The 22996-nt window shown below is 38.7% G+C and overlaps 1 protein-coding gene across 3 annotated transcripts; it reads right to left on the reverse strand.

Moving 5' to 3' along the window:
• Window positions 1-32: 32 nt before the first annotated feature.
• On the reverse strand, window positions 33-22954 carry MCM4 (minichromosome maintenance complex component 4). 3 transcript variants are annotated; one of them, XM_045849525.1, is made up of 17 exons: window positions 22688-22954; window positions 22111-22275; window positions 21650-21813; window positions 21459-21560; window positions 21117-21212; window positions 20942-21037; window positions 20017-20155; window positions 17402-17622; window positions 15283-15403; window positions 12416-12675; window positions 11601-11966; window positions 11010-11137; window positions 9689-9896; window positions 6426-6654; window positions 6130-6263; window positions 5220-5319; window positions 33-244 (listed from the first exon to the last, which is right to left on the reverse strand). In XM_045849525.1, exons 1-16 carry the CDS (start codon window positions 22755-22757, stop codon window positions 5227-5229), a joined length of 2592 nt encoding a protein of 863 aa, XP_045705481.1. In that variant the 5' UTR covers window positions 22758-22954; the 3' UTR covers window positions 33-244; window positions 5220-5226. The 3 variants fall into 3 exon arrangements, with proteins under 3 accessions (XP_045705481.1, XP_045705482.1, XP_045705483.1); XM_045849526.1 differs by lacking the exon at window positions 33-244 and adding an exon at window positions 4441-4590; XM_045849527.1 differs by lacking the exon at window positions 33-244 and having other exon boundaries at window positions 4880-5319; window positions 22688-22771; window positions 22866-22953.
• Between the last annotated feature and the right edge of the window lie 42 nt (window positions 22955-22996).

The raw sequence follows: 22996 nt of genomic DNA on the forward strand, positions 1-22996 counted from the left end.
TCATTATTTTTACTTTTTATTTTACTAGTATTTTTAATTTCTCTTCTTTCTGTTTAGTTTTGTTTCATTTGTTTGTTTAATTGCATTGTTTGACTGGTTTTCCTTGTTCTCTCTTCCAGAGTGTATTTTAATTTTCCTTCTTTCACTTCACTTGTGATCCAACAGCAAACTTCTCCAGGTTGTGTACTTCCTATTCTTGTTCTTCAGATCATAAAGTTCTTGTCATATTGTTGTTCCAGTATTACTGTAAATAATTGTTCCATATAATTGTAAATATTGCATGGCATCTGTCCCGGATCTTAGCCCATTTCACTATCTTCAGGAGCTTTATCAAAGTGGTGGTTAATTCTATTCTCTTGCATACTATGTCTATTTTTTATCCTTTACTTTCACTATATCTGATAATCTGACCTCCGAAAGTGCTCTGTTTACTAGATACAGCACATAATCCTTCCCCCTCTAACAAGAGTCTTATCTCTTTTCCACCTATTACAAAAACTGTCTAGTTGAGGGAAATACCATGATTAACACTATTTTTATCCAAAAGATCTCCTATCTCTTCTCTATGTGTTGGTACTTTAAATCCCACAGAATACATTCCTGCTGCCTTAATCCATTTTGCCTTCCTGCTCCATCTGATTACATACAAGAGTAGGTGGGAACTGTGAACACCAATACACCTGCTGGAAGAGAACCCACCAACTGGGAACCACTAACACATAATAAAGGAAGATGATGGAGGACAGAGTGGAGGCCATACTAAACTCCACCCAGCACCACTCTGGAATTACAACTAAACAGTGGAGAAATTACCCAGAACAAACAACTGAACAATAGTGAGAGAAAAGCCTCATGACCTCGGGCAAACAGAAGAAACAGCTTCAACACAACCTGTCCGTACCTGCACAACAGCATACAAGATGTGGTGGGCAGAGTAACTCTCAGTCAACCAGATGGAGGGAAGGACCCGCCAAAGAAAGACTCCACAATCAAAACCCAAAGAAATACAGAGAGCCAACATAAACAACAGCCCAGTGAGCTCAGGAGATCAAGACTGCACCACAGAATCTCACAGGTCTTCTACCATAGAAGTTCACACCATAAACCCAGGGAGTCAGAACAGATCAATTTAAGAAGCAGAAGCTAACAAAATGAGTCTCATAAACACTGGGAAGACAAAGAATCCCCAAATGAAAGGAGGAAGCCTCAGAAAGAATGTTAAATGAAGTAGAGGCAAGTCAACCATCAGATACTGAGTTCAAAGCAATGGTTATGAGGAAGCTCAATGAGCTCACAGAGAATTATCAAAAACTACAGAGAAACTACAGTGAACTCACTGCAAATTATATCAACATGAAAAAGGAAATAGAAACTATCAACAAGGGCCAGGAGGAAATGAAGAATATAATCTCTGAATGAAGAACACAGTAAAAGGAATCAAAAGCACGCTAGATGAAGCAGAGGTTCAGATCAGAGAGCTGGAGGACAAGATAGAAAAAAACACCCAGAAAGAGCAAGAGAAGAAAAAGAGGCTGAGAAAGAACAATGAAGGGTTAAAGAAAATGCAGGACAACATGTAACATAATAATATCCATATAATAGGAATACCAGAAGGAGAAGAAAAAGAGCAAGGGATAGAAAAATCTGTTTAAAAAAGTAATGATGGAAAATTTCTCTATTTTGATGAGAGAAAAAGCCACACAAACCCAGGAAACATAGAGTCCCAATCAAGAGGAACCCAAAGAGGCCCACTTCAAGACACATCAAAATTAAAATGGCAAAGTTCCAAGACAAAGAGAGAATCTTAAAGGCAGCAAAAGAAAAACAGTAAGTAACATACAAGGGAGCCCTGATAGGACTAGCAGCTGACTTCTCAATGGAAACACTCCAAGCCAGAAGAGATTGGCAAGGAATATTCCACGTAATGAAAAACAAAAGTCTGCAAGATTAAGATTACTCTACCCAGCAAGACTCTCAATTAAAAGAAGGGCTGAATAAAGATTTTCCCAGACAAAAAAAGCCTCAAAGAATATACCTACTCCAAACAGAGTAGGTAGTTTAAAGAAACTCCCTTTTCTTTAAGCAGACCCTTTAGCATCCAGCTCTGCAAGCATCTTCTCTTATCACAAGGGACTGAAACTAGAAGCCAATTCCAAGGAAAACACTCAAAATCACTCAAACTCATGGAGATTGAATAGCATGCTATTAAACAATGAATGAGTTAAGAATGAGATCAAGGGAGAAATCAAGAAGTTTCTGGAAACAAATGAAAATGAACTCACAACAATCCAAAACTTACGGGACACGGTGAAGGCAGGCCTGAGAGGGAAGTTCATAGCGATACAGGCCCACCTAAAAAAGACAGAAACATTTCAAATAAACAACCTAACCCTACATCTATGAGAACTAGAGGAACAACAACAAAGATAGCCCAGAGCAAGTAGAAGGAAGGAAATAACCAAGATCAAGGCAGAATTAAATGACATAGATATTAAAGGAATAATTCTAAGGATCAATAAATCCAGGAGCTGGTTCTTTGAAAAGATAAACAAAATTGATAAACCTTTTAGCAGACTTATCAAGGAAAAAAGAATGGACTCGAATAAACACAATCAGAAACAAAAGAAATTACAACTGACACCATAGATATACAAAGGGTTGTAAGAAAGTACCACAAAGAACTATATGCCAAGAAATTTGAAAACCTGGGTGAAATGGGCAAATTTCTAGAAAAATATAATCTTCCAAAATTGAATGCAGCAGCAGAAAGCCTGAACAGAACAATAACAGGTGATGAAATCGAAGTGGTAATCAAAATACTACTGACACATAAAGGCCTTAGAATGGATGGTTTCAGAGGAAAATTTTATAGAACATTTAAGGAAGAGCTAAACCCCATCCTTCACAGATTAGGAAGGAAAATCTCAGATATTCCATGCAGCAATTTTTTTTTTTTACGAATATGTCTCGTAGAGAAAGGGACATAAAAGAAATAAACAAATGTGACTTTATCAGAATAAAAAGCTTCTTCATGGCTAAAAAAAACAGCATTAAAATGAAAAGAGAACAAACTATATGGGAAAACATATTTGCCAGTGATACCTTGGACAAGGGTTTGATCTCCAAAATACAGAAAGATTTACATGACTCTACTCTAGGAAGACAAAAAACCCAACTAAAAAATGGGTAAAAGGCTCTGGCTGGTGTGGCTCAGTAAACTAAGTGTTGGCCTGTGATTCAAAGGGTTGTTGATTCGATTCCCAGTCAGGGCACATGCCTGGGTTGTGGGCCAGGTTCCCAGTGGGGGGTGCACGAGAGGCAACCACACATTGCTGTGTCTCTCCCTTCCCCTGTCTCTAAAAATCAATAGATAAAATCTTAAAAAAAAAAAAAAAAAAAAGGGTAAAAGACCTGAACAGACACTTCTCCAAGGAGAACATCCAGAGGGTCCAGAGACATATGAAAAGATGCTCAGCATCACTAGCCATCAAAGAGATAAATATTAAAAACACAATGAGATACTACTTCACACTGGTGAGAATGGCCGTCATAAACAAAGCAATAAACAAGTGTTGGAGAGGATGTGGAGAAAAGGGAACCCTAATACACGGTTGGTGGGAATGCAGCTGGTGCAACCTCTATGGAAAACAGTATGGAATTTCCTCAGAAAACAAAATGGAACTGCCTTCTGACACAGCAATTCCGCTGCTGGTATTATATCCTAAGAACCCTTAAACACCAATCCAAAAGAACCTAGGCACCTCAATGTTCATAGCAGCAAAATCTACAATAGCCAAGCACTGGAAGCAACCTAAGTGCCCATCAGCAAATGAGTAGATCAAAAAAACTACGGTACATTTACACAATGGAATATTACACAGCAGAGAGAAAGGAGTTCCTTCACTTTGCGACAGCATGGATGGAACTAGAGAGAATTATACTAAGTGAAATAAGGAAGGCAGTGAGGGATGAATACCATATGATCTCACGTTTAACTAGCACCTAATCAATAAAACAAACAAGCAAGCAAAATATAACCAGAAACACTGAAATTAAGAGCAATCTGACAGTAACCAGAGGGGTGGTGGGAGGGAATAATAGGGGAAAATGGAGAAGGGTTTTCAGGAACTACTATAAAGGACACATGGACAAAACCAAGGAGGGGTGGGATCAGGGGAGGGAGATGGGAATGGCTAGGGTTGGGGGAAGTGATGGGGGTAAAATGCAGACTACTGTACTTGGAAAACAATAAAAAAGATTTAAAAAGAAGTTGAACAAATATTACAGCCAATAAATTAAATAAATAAATAATAAATAAAATTGGAATTCACTATATTATGCTTTAATGACTTATAAAGTACTTACCATGCTGAATTTTCATGAATATACTCTATTTATTAAAGCTTTTTTCTGTATTAAAAATAATGCCAGATAAAGAAGTATTGTTTCATCTATCATTTATTTAGTAAAGTTTCACACACTAGAATAGAGTAGTAAAAGTGAACCTAGAACCTAATCCTTTTCAACCATCCATTTTTGAACTTATGAGAGCCATGAGAACAAGCCGTTAGAAGTAGTTACACTTGAAAGCTGTTAGGAGAAAAGAAAGGGTATGGTCTTTTATTACCTCATTCGGAATGATACACACTGGCTAAAAGTCTTATCTCATGCTGCAAACACGTCAAGCATAAGAATGATTGCTATTAGAATGTCTAGCACAAATACCATGATCTAGACTGCTATCTTCAAAAGAGTAATATACTGCCCTGGCCAGGTGCCTTCAGTTGGTTGAAGCATCATCCCATACACCAGAAGGTTACAGTTCTGTTCCTGGTCAGGGCACATACTTAGACTGTGAGTTTGATCTCCAGTTGGGGTATGTATGGGAGGCTACTGATTAATGTGTGTGTGTGTCTCTCTCTCTCAAAAACAAAACGAAACAAAAACACCAAAAAATCCTCAAGTGAGGATTAAGAAAAAAAAAAAAAAAAAGACTGATATCCTGTTATCTGAATATAAATACAGAGTAAAGTTTTGGTACTGAAAGAAGTATCACTTCAAAAAAATAGTATCTACTGTATGTAAACTGGCAGAGACTTTTTACTGAAAATGCTAAAAAAGTGAAAGCACAGATTTCACTAATAAAATCAAACCGAGGTTAGAAAATTCTATGGAGCCAAATGACAGTACAGACAAGCAAAACACACAGCACTGCTCACATTAACTTCAGAGTAAGCGAACAGTTTTTCCAGTTACTGTCAAGAAGTCATCATCAGCCAAGGCACGCAATGCTTCTTCAAACATATCTTTGGTAATTGCCTGTGAAGAAAAGGAAAGAAATATTTTACATGCGAAGTACTTCCTTATCTGTCACAGCGATACAATAATTTTAGTCTTTCTTTTTTTGGTAGTTATATACATTTATTATTTTCTAACTCAGGAGTGGCAAACATTTCCCATAAAGGGCCAGATGATAAATATCATAGGCTTGGTATCTGTTGTAACTACTCAACTCTGTCCCTGTGTGCCAATGCAGTCATGAATAATACATAAGGGGCATTATAATAGTAGGTAAAGGGTTGGTTTACTAACCAGCTCTGCTTTACTTATTCACAAAAGGGCACCTGAGTATTTCATTCCCAAAACAAATTTATATAATAAATTTGACAGTTATTAATCAAATTGGGATATGTGATTATAACACTATTTATAATAGCAAAACCTGCAAATATCCTAAATGTCCAACAACTCATTAAGTGAATGATGATATTTGCATGCAGAAGAATGTTACCAACCATTATGATTAATGTCATGAAATCTATTTACCTTTAAAGATGATACTAGTAATATTAACTCATTAATTAAAAAAGAAACAGCAAGTTACAGAACAATATAACTGTTCATTTTTCAAAGAAAAGACCTCATGTGAACATATACACATAGAAAAGTTATAAAAGATAACAGAAATTTTATCTGTAGTTATTTCTTGATAGATTTATGGGTGATCTTTCTTCATTATCCTTATCAATATTTACTAAACAATAAATGAAGAAAAAAGAAAAAAACCTTAAAGCAGTATTCAGAGAAAAAAACTCTATTACACACAGAACAAACTATATGAATACTTACTATATCAGATTGTCCACGAATATCCTCAAAAAGTTGCTGGTATTTTAGAGCTGGTGTTTTACCTTTAGATAAAATAAGTTTTCTCAATGCTTCAGCTAACTCTTCTTTCCGTTTGCGAGATGTTGCACTCATTCCTGATTTAAAAGAAATCAATGAAAATATTTCTTCTATGAGAAAGTAAAATGTTTCAAATTTCCGCTAAGGTTAGGGGATAATGGTTGAGTGCCAAAAAAAAAATCACTCAGTTGTATATTAAATAATTTTCATGTGCTTTTATGTTTATGCAAATAACAAACCTGTAGTAAGAATAGATATGTCCACAATGCCAGTCCGGGGATCAGTGGCAGACTGCTTTAGGGCCTCCCGATGCAAACGTTTCGCCTCTTCGACATCAATTGCTTCAACTTTGTTTGAAAACCGTACTTTAGCATGGGCTTCTGCTAAGCGAATCAAAGATTCCAGCTGTCGAGGGTATGCAGAAACCATTCCTCGGCTACTGCCAATCTTTCTCATGTCTACATAAGCCTAATGTAGATAGGAAAAAACCCCACAATTCCTTGTTAACAATTACTTTAGTTTCATGGTTAAACCTTGAACATTTAGGATTCCATTAAATAAACTAAGCTTCTGCCTGGCTGCCAGGTGCAGGTACTGAAGGGAATTAAAAGTGAGATCAAGGGACTTCCGCCAAGATGGAGGCATAGGTGGACACACCGTAACTCCATGCACAACCAAGATTGGAACAATAACAATTTAGAGGCAGAATAACATCCAGAACTGACAGAAAATTTATCTGAATGGAAGTCAGACAGCCAAGAAGTTGAAATAGACCCATTCATCCAAACCTGTAGGAGGGGCGGAGACAAGCAGACAGGAGTGGGTCATGGTGAAGAGCAGAGAGAGTTGGGAGCATAAGGCATCCAAGGGGCGCAAGATCACAGCGGGTGGACCCTGAGTACCCAAGCGGAAGCGGCAGACCCAGTGAGGCGGCGATTGTGGAGCAGGGCAGAGCACGCAACCCAGGAACCCAGAGAAGGGACTGAGGTCCCAGGAGAACGGAGCAACTACCATTGTTTCCTCTTGACCCCGCACCCCTCATACAACATCACAATCTAGCGACTGGGGTGCCCAGCCCTGGTGAACACCCAAGGCTCTGCTCCTCATCATAACAGGAGCAACCAGACCAAAAGAGAGAGAGAGACAGAGAGAGAGAGAGAGAGAGAGAGAGAGAGAGAGAGAGAGAGAGAGAGAGAGAGATGGCTCAAACAGAAGAACAAATCAGTGCCCCAAACTCATCTTTTTAAGCAACCGAGTGAAAGCTAACCTATCAGATGCACAGTTCAAAACACTGGTAATCAGGAAGCTCACAGAATTGGTTGATTTTGGTCACAAATTAGATGAACAAATGCAGGTTACAATTAAAAAAAATGAAGGAAAATGCACAGGGAACCAACAGTGATGGGAAGGAAACTGGGACTCAAAACAATAGAGTGGACCAGAAGGAAGAAAGAAACAACTAAACAGGAAAGAATGGAGAAATAAGAATTCAAAAAAATGAGGAGAAGCTTAGGAACCTCCAGGACATCTTTAAACGTTCCAACATCCGAATTATAGGGATACAAGAAGGGGAAGAGGAAGTGCAACAGATTGAAAATGTATTTGAACAAATAATAAAGGAGAACTTCCCCATTCTGGCAAAAAAATAGACTTCCAGGAAGTCCAGGAAGCTTAGAGAGTCCCAAAGAAGTTGGACCCAAGGAGGAACACACCAAGGCACATAATAATTACATTAGCCAAGGTAAAAATGAAGGAGAGACTCCTAGAAGCAGCAATAAGGGGTCAGTAACCTACAAAGGAGTTCCCATCAGACTGTGAGCTGATTTCTCAAAAGAGACCTTACAAGAAGGGGCTGGATAGAAGTATTTCAAGTCATGAAAGACAAGGACCTATATCCCAGATTGCTCTATCCAGCAAAGCTTTCATCTAATTATTTTTTAAAAAAAGATTTTATTTACTTATTTTTAGAGAGGGAAGGGAGGGAGAAAGAGAGAGAGAGAGAAACATCAATGTGCAGCTGCTGGGGGTCATGGCCTGCAACCCAGGCATGTACCCTGACTGGGAATCGAACCATGACACTTTGGTTCACAGCCCGAGCTCAATCCACTGAGCTACACCAGCCAGGGCACAAAGCTTTCATTTAAATGGAAGGGCAGATAAAGTGCTTCTCAGATAAGATCAAGTTAAAGGAGTTCATCACCACCAAGCCCTTATTTTATGAAACGTTAAAGGGACTTATCTAAGAAAAGATTAAAAAAAATGTACAGTAAAATGACAGCAAATTCATAATTATTAACAACCACACCTAAAGCAAAACCAAAAGAAACTAAGCAAACAACTAGAACAGGAATAGAACCACAGAAATGGAGATCACATGGAGTGTTAGCAACAGGGGAGTGGGAGGAGGAGAGGGAGGAAAGATATATAGAATAAATAGCATAGATGGTAGGTAGAAAATAGGCAGGGGGAGGGTAAGAATAGTATGGGAAATGTAGAAGCTAAAGAACTTATAAGTATGACACATGGATATGAACTAAAAGGGGGGAATGTGGGTGGGAGAGGGTGTACAGGGTGGAGGGGAGTGAAGGGGGAAGTGGGACAACTGTAATAGCATAATCAATAAAATATATATATTAAAAAAATGAGATCAAGCTTTGTGCCTCAAAGCCAAGAAGGTGATGTCTGAATGCAGCTTTAAAGAATGAGAACAAAAATGGACAGTGAAGGTTCATGAAGCCCAGTACTCAGAAGACACATATATTGGAGTAAGGGGCAGGCTGCAATTAGAGCAGAGGACAATAAGGTTGCCCATCTGAAAAAGTTCCTCAGGCACTTACTCTGATTTATACCCCAATTGAGGATCCTTTTGATAAGGCACACAAAGGATTATAGGGATGTCACATAGGTTAGTTGCATTCAACTTATATATAGATGGCATAATTTTATTTCTTATTGAGTAACTCCTAAGAATGATACAAATGGAAAATTATATATCACCTGCAACTTTCATTACAGCATTTTGGGGAGCTTCATTATGATGCAAAGCCCATCAAAATCCTCTTCCTATCACAATGTTTTAATTACCTAACATGCATCATCATGCATGGCTGCCCACATAAGAAGATACTGAAAAGTCAACATAAAATATTTTAATTCAATTTATTTTTTAGAAATAAGAAAATGGAAGCTCAGAGAAATTGGATGACTTGTCCAGAGTTACAAAGTTACTAAGTAGCATGACCTATTAGTTTAGCTCCAATATTCCAACTGTAAATTCACTATACTTAGTATTTAAATGTAAAAAGTATCTGTACAGCCTATATAAATGAATTATTTCCCCCATTTTACATTTGGAAAAGTCATTTTGCAACAGAGAAGAAACAGTTATAGATAATAGCATACTTTTCTTAATAAAATAATTACTCCTTCAAGAGGACATAAGGTTTTTAGCTAGAGGCTCAGCAAGACATTTTTTCAGGCTTTAAACATGGACACATGTTACCTCAATGAGAGCTTGGCTAGCTTCCTGGCTCAGCCGAGGCATGACCATGCTGTGAGCATAAGCAATGTAGTCCTTTAGCACTGCCATGTCCATGAACTCCTCCTCTACTTGCTCCTCACTCTGGTAGTAAAGAGCAACAAGGTGGTGAGCCAGACGCCTGTCATAGGCTTCATCTTGAGGGTCCAGCATGAGGAAGATCAAATCAAACCTGAGAAGATATTGTAAAAACAATGTTTTCCTAGTTGGGACACCAACACACCTATAAGCATAAGTTAAAAATTGCTCTTAGGGCTCTGGCCAGGTAGCTCAGTTGGTTAGATGTTGTCTTGATACACCAAGCAAGATTGCAGGTTCAATTCCTGGTAAGGGCACATACAAGTATTAACCAATGAATGCATTAATAAATGGAATAACCGACATTTTTCTTTCTCTTTCTAAATAAATAAAAATAAATAATTATATAAAATAAATAAAATTTGCTCTTGGGTCACCTAGGCGCATATATACATATACATATACATGTACACACCACACACACACACACACACATATAGTGAACATGCATTTGGTCAGGGCTGCTGGGGATTCTCTCCAAGTATCTTCTGCCCAGGTTGTCTACAGAGCCTTCAGATAAATCCAATTCACCCTGCTATGTCCCCAGCAGGTGATTGTTCTCCTGGCCCTTAGATTTGCTCAGAAAATAGGTAGTCATCAAACAGCTGAGTCAAAGAATTAAGATTTCCCTGAGGCAAATGTTACTATAATTTTGAAGACTAGAAGATAGGAATGAAAACACATGCAAATATTCTGGAAAAAAGCAACTATTTGGTTAAAAAGTAAATTAAAAATGAAAGTAACAAAAAAAACCCCTAAAATAACTTTATGATATACAGCAATACTTGGAATACCAGGTTGAGCAAAAGTGTGGATGATATGACTCTGCTTTAACAAATTTAACTTTTCAGAATCTTATCTATCCATGCGAAGCTATTCTCTGCAGAACAGAGTGTAGTGCTTGATTCTCACTAGTGGCTTTAAGACCGACAAGAGTAGTGAGTGAGGAGCTTCTAAAATAGATGTTGAGGTGAAGTGTCCTATTTGCTTCAAAACACAAATGACTGTTAAGGTACTACCCATAGCTGAGTAGAGAAACACAAACTCCTTGTCATGAAAACCGTTGAGCAACCAAATTTGAAAACTTTTGCATTAAAAAGTTTGATATTAGCAGTTGCTAAGTATTAGTATTTTCTCAATCTCACCTAGAAAACTCTACAAATAAGCACAGAACAAATACCTGTTACATATAAAAATGTTTTCATACCTTGATAATAACGTGTGTGGTAGCTGGATATTTTCAATGGTAGTTTTTTTAGGATTCCATTGAGACTCAATAGGATTTGCTGCTGCCAGGACAGAGGTGCGTGCATTAAGCTGACAAATAATCCCAGCCTATCAGAGAAAATACTGCAGTTAGAAGTCTCACCATGATGGCAGGAACTGCGTGAAACATCTTTGCCTGGCATGGCTTTTGTCATGTCTGCAATGTCACCTAGAGCTATATCACCTTGCAAAGGTGACTTCAGCAGTTCTACTTGGGACAATACCCTGGTCCTTGGATTTATGTAAAGGACTGAGTTATAGGTAAATATATATGCTATAATTGCATCTTTCTTAGAAACTAACCCCCTTGCATGAGATTTAGGACAAAATCATTAATGGGTTAGTATAGCAAAAATAAATAGAAGACCCTGTAGAAAATATTCACATCTGGCTGAAATCTAATAGTGAAAGTATTTACCAGTTTCCCAAAGTTTAGAACCAAGGTAACACTGAACAGTTCCACATATGTTTTATTTGAAGTGTCCACACATTTTAAATATGTCCATATTTATGGATGGAGAATGTGACATACCTTTGCAATAGAAAGAGTCTGCTGTTCCATGACTTCATGCAGTACTGATCTTGTACTTTCATTCATCTTGTCAAACTCATCAATACAGCAGATACCATTGTCACTGAGGACAAGGGCACCAGTCTGCAGGACGAGCTGCCTTGTCTCAGGGTCTTTCATTACATAGGCAGTGAGACCGACTGCACTGGAGCCCTTTCCCGATGTGTACTGGCCCCTGGGCACCAGGTTGTACACATACTGCAACAACTGAGACTTGCTGGTCCCAGGGTCACCACATAGCAAAATGTTGATCTCCGCACGAAACTTGCCCCTTCCTGTGTGACTAAAATCCTTTCTTGTTCCACCGAAGAGCTGAAGCAAGATTCCCTAAACAAAGAAACATGTCTAAATGCTCATTTACTGTAGAGTAACTGAGATATAGTTTAAATGTTAGAGGTACTTTTCTACTCCATGAATTACAGTTAAGAAATTTAAATAAAAGCATAAAAATGTATGACACTGCTTTAAGTTACTACTAACCTATTTATACATAAGCACACACCATCATGCCAGAATGGTGGTCATGTAAATCCCTCTTCTGGCTCTGTGTGCCTCTTCTTATAGAAATAGCATGTGAGTTTGGTATAAAGAAATGGACAATAATGCTGTGATTCTCCTCAACCTATAACCAAGTCAGGTTGTGAGTTCCTTGTTCAGCCAAACAGGCAGCAGCTCTTATCCTTTATGGTGGGGGTGTGAAAGGAGGGATGGATGTTTACATTATTTGATTCCAAAGAACTATAAACCCCAACTACAAATTAAAAATCCATTGTTACCTTCTTTATATCTTCATGTTCATAAATGCTTGGTGCCAAGGCTGAAGCAAGTCGCTCATAAATGTCTGGTTTTCTGGAAAGTTCCTTAAGCAATTCCACACGCTTCTCTGAAAAAAGTTTCTGCTCTGTTTCTTCATCAAGGCCATGCAGACGTTTTGCATCAGTTTTTCGATAATGAATGACATCAATGTGCGTTTTGTAGACAGACTTCACATTACTCACTCTTGGATTGACTCGAATAGGCACAGCTCGATAGATGCCTGGGGGAAAAACCATGAGATATATTTTTACTTTCCATTAATGGACTCAGTAAACCAGCACAGACAACAGGCAGCGCTGAGAACTGACAGGTGGCACTGGAGGAGAGGTGAGCTAACAAGCACATTGCTTCCATGGGCCTCCCAGTGAGGAGGATGCAGGATTGCACTGTAAAACTCTTTGCTCAAGGTGACAGGAACAAGTTGGAGAGAATACATGTGTCTGAAAAAGGCAGACCTAAAAATGTGTTCATCAGTGCCTATCTGCTAGTTTTGTGACCTTGGGCACCTATATGAGGATAACCACACTGCATATAATCATTCTGAGGTTTAAATGGAATTACTTTGCTTTTAGAACAATGCTTGGCTCGTGGCTGTGTTCAATAAATACTTCAAAAACAGTATTTTCATTTCCCTTAAGCTGAGTGTACAGAATCTTAGTAATTTTTTACTGGAACAAAATACTACCAAAATCCTGCATCAGAAACTTGGAAAGAAAGAAAATCCTAAAAGCTCAAGTCTTTTAAAATCACTCACGAATTATTTCATACACAGTAAGACAATCTACTGAGTCAAAAGCAAAGATATGATATAGGAAAAATTACAATTTTGTTCATAATAAGATATTTCTAAGTGAATAGCCATGCCCTGCTTTCTAATACAATTTAAGAACATTAAAAGAAGTAGATGAACAATCAACCCTTTAACCATACTAACTCATACATTCTCTAAGAACAAAAATTTCCTAAATTGATGTGTGCACTGTTTATCTGTTTTTAAATTTCAAACTAGAATCCTCGAGCCCTGGACCACTCAGTTTCTTGCTGCTTTTTGAAGAGAAAAATCTCTCTCACAGTTTTCACAACCCACTGCCATAGATCACCTGTCCTTCGTCCGTTTAACAGATCAATTCTTTTTAAAACATAAAAATCATTTTACAAGTAAACAGTCTTAGAATACACACTATCCTTCACATCAAGAGAGACTAGGAATGGATGACTATGTTTATTATGTATAAAGCAGCTTAGTTGTCTTTATTGATGCCTATAATGATCCATCTTCATAGAACAGCACTAATACTCCTTTTACCTGTAAACAGCATTCTTCACAACCCCCCCTCCTAAATACTTTCATGTGTATCACATTAATTCCAATATCCCATTTAAAATATTGGATTAAATACTTTGTTGAGTATTTAATAAACTTTCATTAGTATAAAAGTATACACTAATAAAATATAATATCAAGGGTTTCAGAGCAATAGAGTGGCAGAACTAGGATAGCCGATCTCTTTCATGAAAGATGACACATTCTTTCAAATCTGTAACTACTAGACCTACCTTTGTAACTGAAAATCACTAGTGACAGCTGCTGAACTTCATACTGGGGAAGACATAGGATAAGAAGACTGACTCACTGAATGGAAGAGATGGATTGCTCCGAGAGCCTTGGCCACTCCTTACACGCAATTCCCACACTGTCCCTAAATAAATAACTATGCCTGCCACAAACACAAACAACTACCCCCACCCCTGTGGGAAACCAAGTGCCCACACTGCTGTGAAGCATGACATGAAACTCTGGCACATTCATGTGTTGCAGTGGAAAGACGACTCTGTTGGCAGTAACAGAGCACAAGTCCTAGTGTCACAAATTACTATAAAATCTTAAGCTGCAGGCATCTACACTTCTCTGAATCTTAGCCTCCTTATCTCTAAAAATACCATTATGTAACTCCCAACATGGATGCAGGGTGCTCTAATTCATCCTATCCTATAATACATTTTAACCCTTAGCTGTGCATTTGGGAGGTAGAAATTTAAAACTTCAGACTTGGGAGCACTACTTCCTAGAGCTGGTGGCATAGCTCAAAATTACCAATATCAAACTTGTCTTCTCAACATACCAATGCTATCAAATCAAGATACACACATGGCTCTGGGATACTGTAATGGCAAGAAGCAAATGCCCTGACCAGTGTGGCTTACTTGGTTGGGAGTTGTCCCACAAAGCCAAAGGCCACCAGTTTGATTCCGAGTCAGGGCACATGCCTAGGTTGTGGGTTTGGTCCCCTGTTGGGGTATATACGAGAGGTAACTGATCAATGTTTCCCTCCGTCTCTTCCCCTCTCTCTAAAAAATCAATAAAGTTAAATCTTTTTAAAAAAGAAGCAAGTGACTGCATGCACAATGCATTGAAACATTCTGTCCTGCTAGGTAGGTTAAGAAGAATGTGATAAGCCTTGGCTGGCTGCCTCAGTTAGTCGGAATGTCAACCTATACACCAAAAGGCTGCAGGTTTGATCTCTGGTCAGGGCACACACCTAGGGTGCTGGTTTGATTCCTAGTTGGGGTGCATATAGGAGGCAACCAGTCAATGTTTCTCCTTCTCCCTTCATCTCTCCTTAAAATCAATAATCATGGCCTCAAGTGAGGATTTTAAAAAAAAAGGTGACTAAGACAGTACACCATATCTTCTCAAGAACTGAGTGACAGCTGGAGGAGGCAGGACCAATGCCCATGCCAAAGAATTCATGACGAAGTCAAAGGACTAAAAACTATCATTAAAAGCAAGACAGATTTATAGCATTAATACAACCTACAGTCTTACCTGTAACATTCACCCTGTCCCCAGGTTGAACCTTGTCAACAAGATCATTGTGGGCAAAAAGGATGACAGTGTGAGGTGTCTGACCTGCAGGCATATCTTCAGGAGACTCTTGAAGTTTGACCTGAAAAAAAGCAGTGAAAACAGAAACTCAGAGAAGAAAGCATATTAGAGACAAAACCACAAGTGTGTACCACTTAGAACCATTTCTGACACCTAGCATCTTCACCTTTTAAAACACTGTTCTTTGTTTTAACCTCTAGATAGCTGTTTTTTTTTTTTTAAAGCTTGTATATGACATGAATACACTTTTGTGAGGATGTTGTATTTATTTAAACATTCCCCTACTTGGGGGGAACAGGAGGTGGCAATTTAAGTATTTTTGGCCATTTTAAGGCTATAGTGGATATCTCTGCATAAATGTTTGTCTACATTTCTAATTAATTTTTTAGAGGTTATTTCTAGCAGATTTCCTGGGTGGAAAGCAAACACTTTTTAGGTTCAGGGTTAAGCACTTCTGTGCATCTCTCCTAGTCACTGCATGCAACTCACAGATACCTGCCAGTTTACACAATTATATCCACTCATCTGATAGGCTCTGTTAAGCACTGTTTAGGTGCTGGGGACTCCATAGTGAATGAAATCTCTTCCCTCACAGTGGAGAGGGGATAGACAATACACAAACACACAAGTGAACGTGTAATAGCTCTGACAATAACAAATACAAGAGACGGAAGAGTAAGAAGCACAGGCAGTGGGGATGTAGGAGATGCTTTACATAAAGCAAGGCTAGGGAAGGCCCTTCACAAGTTAGCTGACCTCTGGATAGAGATCTAAGAATGTTAGGGAAGAATCATGTGTTCACAATGTAAAGAACAGTTAAGTTCCGAGGTCCCAGGGCAGGTTTGGGCTTGGCTAATGATCTAGGAATATGGAAACAGTTGCAACGATGTCATCAGCGAGGTCTGTGGGTACAAAGTTGTAGTGTGGGTAATGATGGGCCATGTACTCTTAGAGACTAAGACATTAGGTTTTATTCTAAGTCTGGGAGTCTTTGAAGCCCTCTAAGGATACTACATTAAAGCTCTCTGGGAGCAGCGGTTCCACCTTCATATCTCTAGGAGTTGAGGTACATTTGCTGTAATAATTTGTATCAATATCAGATAAAAATTTACATCTTAATTTAATTTGCAATTATTTGGTTAGTAATTATTTTTCACAATTGCTAATATTTTTTCTTATTGACTCCCAACAAGGGAAATTATCTTTTGTAGTATTTTGAACACATTCTATTTAAAATACATTAAAAGTGTTTAAACTCTGTAACGAAATAAAACCGAAGTCCTGGTCCTGGTGCATACTTTTACGTCATTATGATCATAGTAAATAATTTTCCTGCCTTTCCCCACTTGTCATTTTAATATTTATCTTAAGAATTTCATGATTAAACAGGAAAAAGGTCAGATTTCCTATACAATAAAATCAGTGAGAAAAACTTCAGAAAAATTCCTCAAACCATTCTTTACTATAAAAGTTACAAAATGACAGAATTTAACCAAATAATTTTTACTAATCTTAAAATGTCTTATGTACTTATCTGAAATACTAAAAAAATATATTAAATATTTCTCATGGAAACATCTCAGGTTAAATTTAATAAATCAAAAAGGCTAACTGGATCTGTTAATATCATTAAGTTTGAGATATGTATAGTGAGAGAATGCACTCTATTTCTTCTTCTGAAGTATTTTAGGCCATGAGAATGTGAAGCATTTAATAATGAACTGGTGCTCACTGGCAACAACTGGGACACTGCTATCCCTAAGTAGAAGACTTAAGTGTGCTCCAAGTATCCAACCACCCACAGCCCTGTTAACAAAACCAACACTGTCAGAGAAGGAATGAAGTAACTGAATACCATTTAGAAAGCAAGGTTTTGTGCCTGGTCTAGGAAGCTAAGCAAGGTCGAGCCTGGTTAGTATGTGGATAAGAGGAAGCAAAGTTTTAAGGATTCATGAGTAGACAAATTATATTTGGCTTCTTGAGAATCCAGGTTGAGGCAAAACAAAGGCAAAACAAGCCAAAGGGGATGCCAACCAGAGCACTCAGGAAGGACACGCACCATCTGCTTGTCGGAGAACACAGAGCGGTTGTGGATCAATGCCATGCTGTGGGTGGTGTGGCAGCGCTCACACACGCAGGGCTCAGCAATGCGGCCGCGGTCAATCTCCACCTGGGCTGTTTGGGCGCACACCTGGCACTGAAAGAAGGCCTCCTGCATCTCTGGTATCAGCTGGGATGTCCTGATCACCATGCCACTGATGGTGATAAGTTGGTCAATGTCTGCAAGGAGGAGAGAAAGGACAGCTTGTCCATTAGCCACTGCCCTTGGCTCAGGCAGATGTGGTATCTCCTTGAGCTCGATTCCTGCCAAGGCAGATCTGGGTCTGCTGTCAAGCCCAGAAGAACCATACCTGGAGATGCAGAGATACCTGGCAATGGTTGGAGTCAGAGGTAGGCATTGTGGCCAGAGCACAAACATCTCATTGGGTATGTTCCAGTCTGGCCTGGAGTGCCTTTCCTGTGTCCAGTCTGCCTCCCTCTCAACCCCAATGAACCTCTTGCCCTTCCTTCCTCAGGGACCCCTATCCGATAAGCATTCCACCAATGTCTTTCTCAGCTGTCTCCTGTCTGGTTCCACATTCCAGTTTCATATTATAACCTCAATGCTTTTGTCTATTTTGTCCTATGGCCTCACTCAGTGTGTCACATGCAAGTTCTGCTGTCTCAGTGTATGTGAAAAAGCATGGGCCCTGGCTGGCATAGCTCAGTGGATTGAGTGCGGGCTGCAAACCAAAGCATCGCAGGTTCCATTTCCAGTCAGGGCACATGCCTGGGTTGCAGGCCATGGCCCCCAGCAACCGCACATTGATGTTTCTCTCTCTCTCTCTTTCTCCCTCCCTTCCCTCTCTAAAAATAAATAAATAAAAACTTAAAAAAAAAAAAAAAGAAAACAAACCAAAAACAACAACAACAAAAAAACATGGGTTCTGGAGCCACATGGCCTGGACTAATAAGTATCTGTGTGACACTGGAGACACCCTCAGCTTCTCTGTGTTTCATTTAGGGAATGAGAGTAATGACAATATATACCTCAGAGAGTTGTTGAGGATTAAGAGTCAGCATATACACTACAAGCCTATTAAGAATTGTAACTGACAAAGAATAGGCATTATGTAATTTAGCTAATCTGCACTATATAAGAAAGGTCTTCTATAGACTATTTTGAGCTCTTGCTCTATCATTTGGACACCCCCCCCCCAGCTAATTCCCATTGCTCTAAATGAGTTACACTGTTATTTGTAGTCAAAACAAACAAACAAACAAACAAAAAACCCCACAAAAAACAAACAAACAAAAAAAACAAAACGCCCCATAGTTGGCTACTGCTGGCCTGGCATAACTTCCCATCCCTTAAGGCCTTACTGCGGATTCATAAGATCTTCCCTTTGATCCTGTCCTCCTTCCACCTACTTGTAAATCTTTGCTTCTCTCCTCACTAACCTTTCTTTTACTTTAAAATATCACTTTTGTAATAAGTTATAAACATAAGGGTAAAGCTAAATACTTTTGAAATCAGTTAAGTACCTGGTAATTTATAATCTCTAATCTTAACCTGGAATTCTTTGTGTAACAATGCTGTCTCTGAAAATGTAAATGCAGCACGCTTACCCAACAGCTCTCTCTCCTCCAGGTCCCCCAGAAATCCCTATCACAGATTTGACATAAGGAGGCAATCTCATAAACTGAAAAAAAATTACGATTCTTCAATAAATAATGAAGTCTAATACTTGCTCATATTAACTGTCTTATTTTCTTTTACTGAAATGTGTCTTTTACACTTACCTGAAGCAGCGTTCGTTAATTCTCAATAGCTTTTATACCTCAATCTTCATGGCAAATATACACTTGTCCTATTTTTTTACTTCTATGGCCACTGTCTAGTTTAGGAACCTGCTGCCCCATATTTGAACTACTGTCTCCTTACTGAACCTCTACATACTTTGCATACTAGACCTACCACAGACTTCTCAAGAGTGGAAAATCTTTCTCCTTAATGGCTCCCTATTGACTTTGGAATAAAAATCTTAACTTGAAATACAGAGTTCTTTAGGACCTAAGCTTTCCAGCCTCCACACAAACAACCTGCTTCAGCATCACTTATTGTCCACATATAGTTGTTTTGCTTCTTTGTTTCTGGCTATATTGCTTCTTTCTGCTGTCTAGAGAATTCCTTTATGTCTGTTTCCCAAATCCTTACTATGCTCCCAATTTGTTTCACCACGATTTCTTCACATTTGGGCCTGGCGCTCTCCTTCTCTCCCTGGGCTAAGACATTTCCTGCACTATTCTTCAGTTATTCTACCTCTTCTTTTATTTACTTTCCCATCTAGATTTATTTCTTAAGCACTAGGGTAGGAACATATTTGTACTTGTTTTCTACAGTGATTCTAAGAAAGTGTAAAATTTTAACACCTGGATAGTTCTTAAGATAGAGAATAGTTACAAAATCTTTTATAATAAAGGTATAGTGGGGCCATAATTGCATAGGGTAACTAAATCTACTATCATTTTGTCATTGGTAATCCATCACCACCAATTCTTTTAAAGTTCCTTGATAAAATAAGGTTTTGTTTATTTTCATGTAAAGTATTTCTCTGCTATTAGAAATATTACCTTCTGGATTCAGGTTTCTCATATTCTTAGTCTTCAATGCATCGAATGGTCTTACTTGAATCTGATGTTCTAAAATTGAGTCAGGGTAACGGTCAAAAAAGATCTCATTGACAGCCATGTCAAAAGTTGGAATAACCTCCTACAAAAAATGAGAGAGGATGTCAAGGTGTGTTTGTGTGCCCATCTTAGGGTTAAATATAAATAAGCATTTCATATTAGTAAAGTGTAAAAGTAAAAACACATGGCATAATCCAAAAGCATTACCCTACATACTTACACATATATCATTTATAAATCTTGAGCACACTCAACTCATTCAACTATCTTACATCTGCATGCTCTCATTGGGATTAAGTGTGATTGCATATGAAATGAAAGTAACTCCAATATGTACTGTCATATTTTAGGCTTTTAATTAATAATAAAATGAATTTTGAGCACACACGTTCATGTCTTTTTCTCCACAATAAAATGATAGCAAATGATAGCAACTGAGTCATAATTATTTTATTCAAATTTGCTAATACTTGTTCCCATTCTGCAGATAAGAAAACAGCCTTTGGGGGAGAGGGCAATAAGTAACTTGATTCAGGTTACACACCTATTAACCTGACTAGGAAAAAAAACAAACAAGATTTAAAACCAAGCCTGCATATATACACATATATGTGTATGTATATGTATCTATATCTGATACACTGCCAATTAAACTACAATGTCACTGACAGTAATACACATCCCAATTTCAGAAATGTCAGTGTGAAAAAGTGCTTATCTTAAAGGCGATTAAACATGGCTTTCTAGAAAGGTTCTTTTTATGGGAGGAACATTCTCTGTTACTACAAAGAAAATTCTCCTATTCAGAAACTCTTAAGATATTCTAGATGTCTACTGTAATTAATCAAAGTCAAAGCCAAATTCTTACCTGTGGGTAGCAGATGAGCTGTCTGTATAGATTTTTGTCAAATGATTTTATGTGTTCACAGTTCACATTTAAAAATGGTTCCCCAATAACATTAATCTATAAGATCAAATGAACAAGTTACAGTCTAATTATTTTGAAACACATAATTTGAATTTGCAAGTAAAAATATAATTACCTCCCCAAGTCGTTGCATGTATAGAGGTTCAGTAATATCTATACCAATATTTTCTTCTTCTTTAGCCAGAGGGTCAATAAAATGCTGAAGAAATCTCTTGATGTGAAAAGAGAAATATTAAGCTTAATGCATTTAAAATAAGCAAAAATTTAAAATACAAAGTTACGAGTCAGTCACTATTTGAAGACAGTGTGTTCCTATTAAAAACAAGAAAAACATTAACAATTCTAGGCCACCTAAAAATCTACCCCTAAGTATTATGGCTACTTAGATACAAGTTACAAACACTTGCTCCCAGCATTTTCAGCCCTAAGAGTATGAATTTGAACACATACAGCTCACCTGAAAACTTTCTTTGCATGTTGCCACATTTACATCTGTTCCCCAAATCACAAGTTTTTGGCCTAGAGACTGCTCACTTGCTACTGTATCTTCTGCTGCTGGCTACAAAGAAAAATATGATAGAACCATGTTAGTGAATCATTTTATGTTCCCCAAATAAATCTATCAGAAGACTGTATTTGTGTACTCACCCCATCGGACTGCAAATCCACCTGCAGGCCCTTCCGTGCAGACCCCAGGTCAGGCCTCTGTCTCAGGGGTGTACCCCTAACACCACTCCTTGGGGTTCCCTCTACTCGGGAGCTGGGAGTGCCATATGTCAGTGGTGAACTAACATCAAAGTCAAGGGGAATAGCTATAAAAACAAAACTTGGAAATTTACAATGAAATTCAGGTAGTATATCAAACAGGAAAATATAGCATGTTATTTTGGTTGATTTAAGTCATCTGAACACAATTATTAAACTAAATGTTTATTGTAATCTCTGATGGTTAAGATTCTGAGGACTACTAAATGCCCTATAAAAAAGCACCAACTTTCTTTCTCTGCTCACTAAGTTCTAAGATGTATTATTATCTCTGTACTCTTGGTGAACAATGAAGCATCATTTGTATACTAGCCACAGTATAACTTAGACGTTCAGAAACACACCTGAAGAATGTATCTGAGGAGGGCTGGAAAATATTGTGTCCTGTGCAGCAGGGCTCTGCAGGTCAGCTCCAGGTGAGGTGGGCAATGGCTGCAGCTCTCCTGTGGAGGTAGAATCCTCGCCTCTCCGTCTCCTAGATGGAGATGACCTGGCATCCTCACTTCGAGCTTGTGACATACAAAACAGAAAAGATGGCCATCAATTCTCATGGTTGATCTTCCTGAAGCTGTCTTTCTCTTGGGACAGTTTTTTTCATTACTGAACAAATACAAGCCAAACAGAAACGAAACAAATGAGTACGGACATGTTTAACCAATCAGCATTAGGAAGTGCTATGGAAAGGGTGGAAATGAGCGTCCAGCACTAAGTCTCTTCACACTACAATGAGTAGGGCACATACAAACGCTTGTCACCCGCACAACTTCTTATTCCCCGCCCCCCCTCCCATCGGGACCTGGACTCAGCGTCGAGAGGCCTTATTCACAAGCCAATGCTTCTCAGAGGTGGCGGTGAAAGGCAGAACCGGGGTATGGGAAGAGAGATGGTACTTGTCAGAGCAGATTCGCGGGCAAGACTTACGCGTCTGGGCGGGCGTGGTTCTACCGCGACGATTTCGACGGCTGCTCGGGGTAGACGCCGGGGACGACATGATGCTGCGGGTACCTACGAGACTGACAGTATAGGATCACGCCGCACCCACTTCCGGCTTCCTCCGCCACGCAGCAGAGACACTGCTCTTCCCTTGGTCCACAGTTACCGGAGAAAAGCCGCTGCCCCGGACGCAAGTAGAGACCAAGGTAGCACTTTGTGGAGCGCCCTCCGGTACTGCAGGAGCCTGGCCCAAGGTTTCGCGCCAGCAGCAGTGTCGTCACCATTTTCGGTGGAGCC

The sequence above is a fragment of the Phyllostomus hastatus genome, unplaced genomic scaffold, assembly GCF_019186645.2.
Source record: "Phyllostomus hastatus isolate PE091 unplaced genomic scaffold, TTU_PhHast_1.1 phas_contig_65, whole genome shotgun sequence".
Classification (NCBI taxonomy): domain Eukaryota; kingdom Metazoa; phylum Chordata; class Mammalia; order Chiroptera; family Phyllostomidae; genus Phyllostomus; species Phyllostomus hastatus.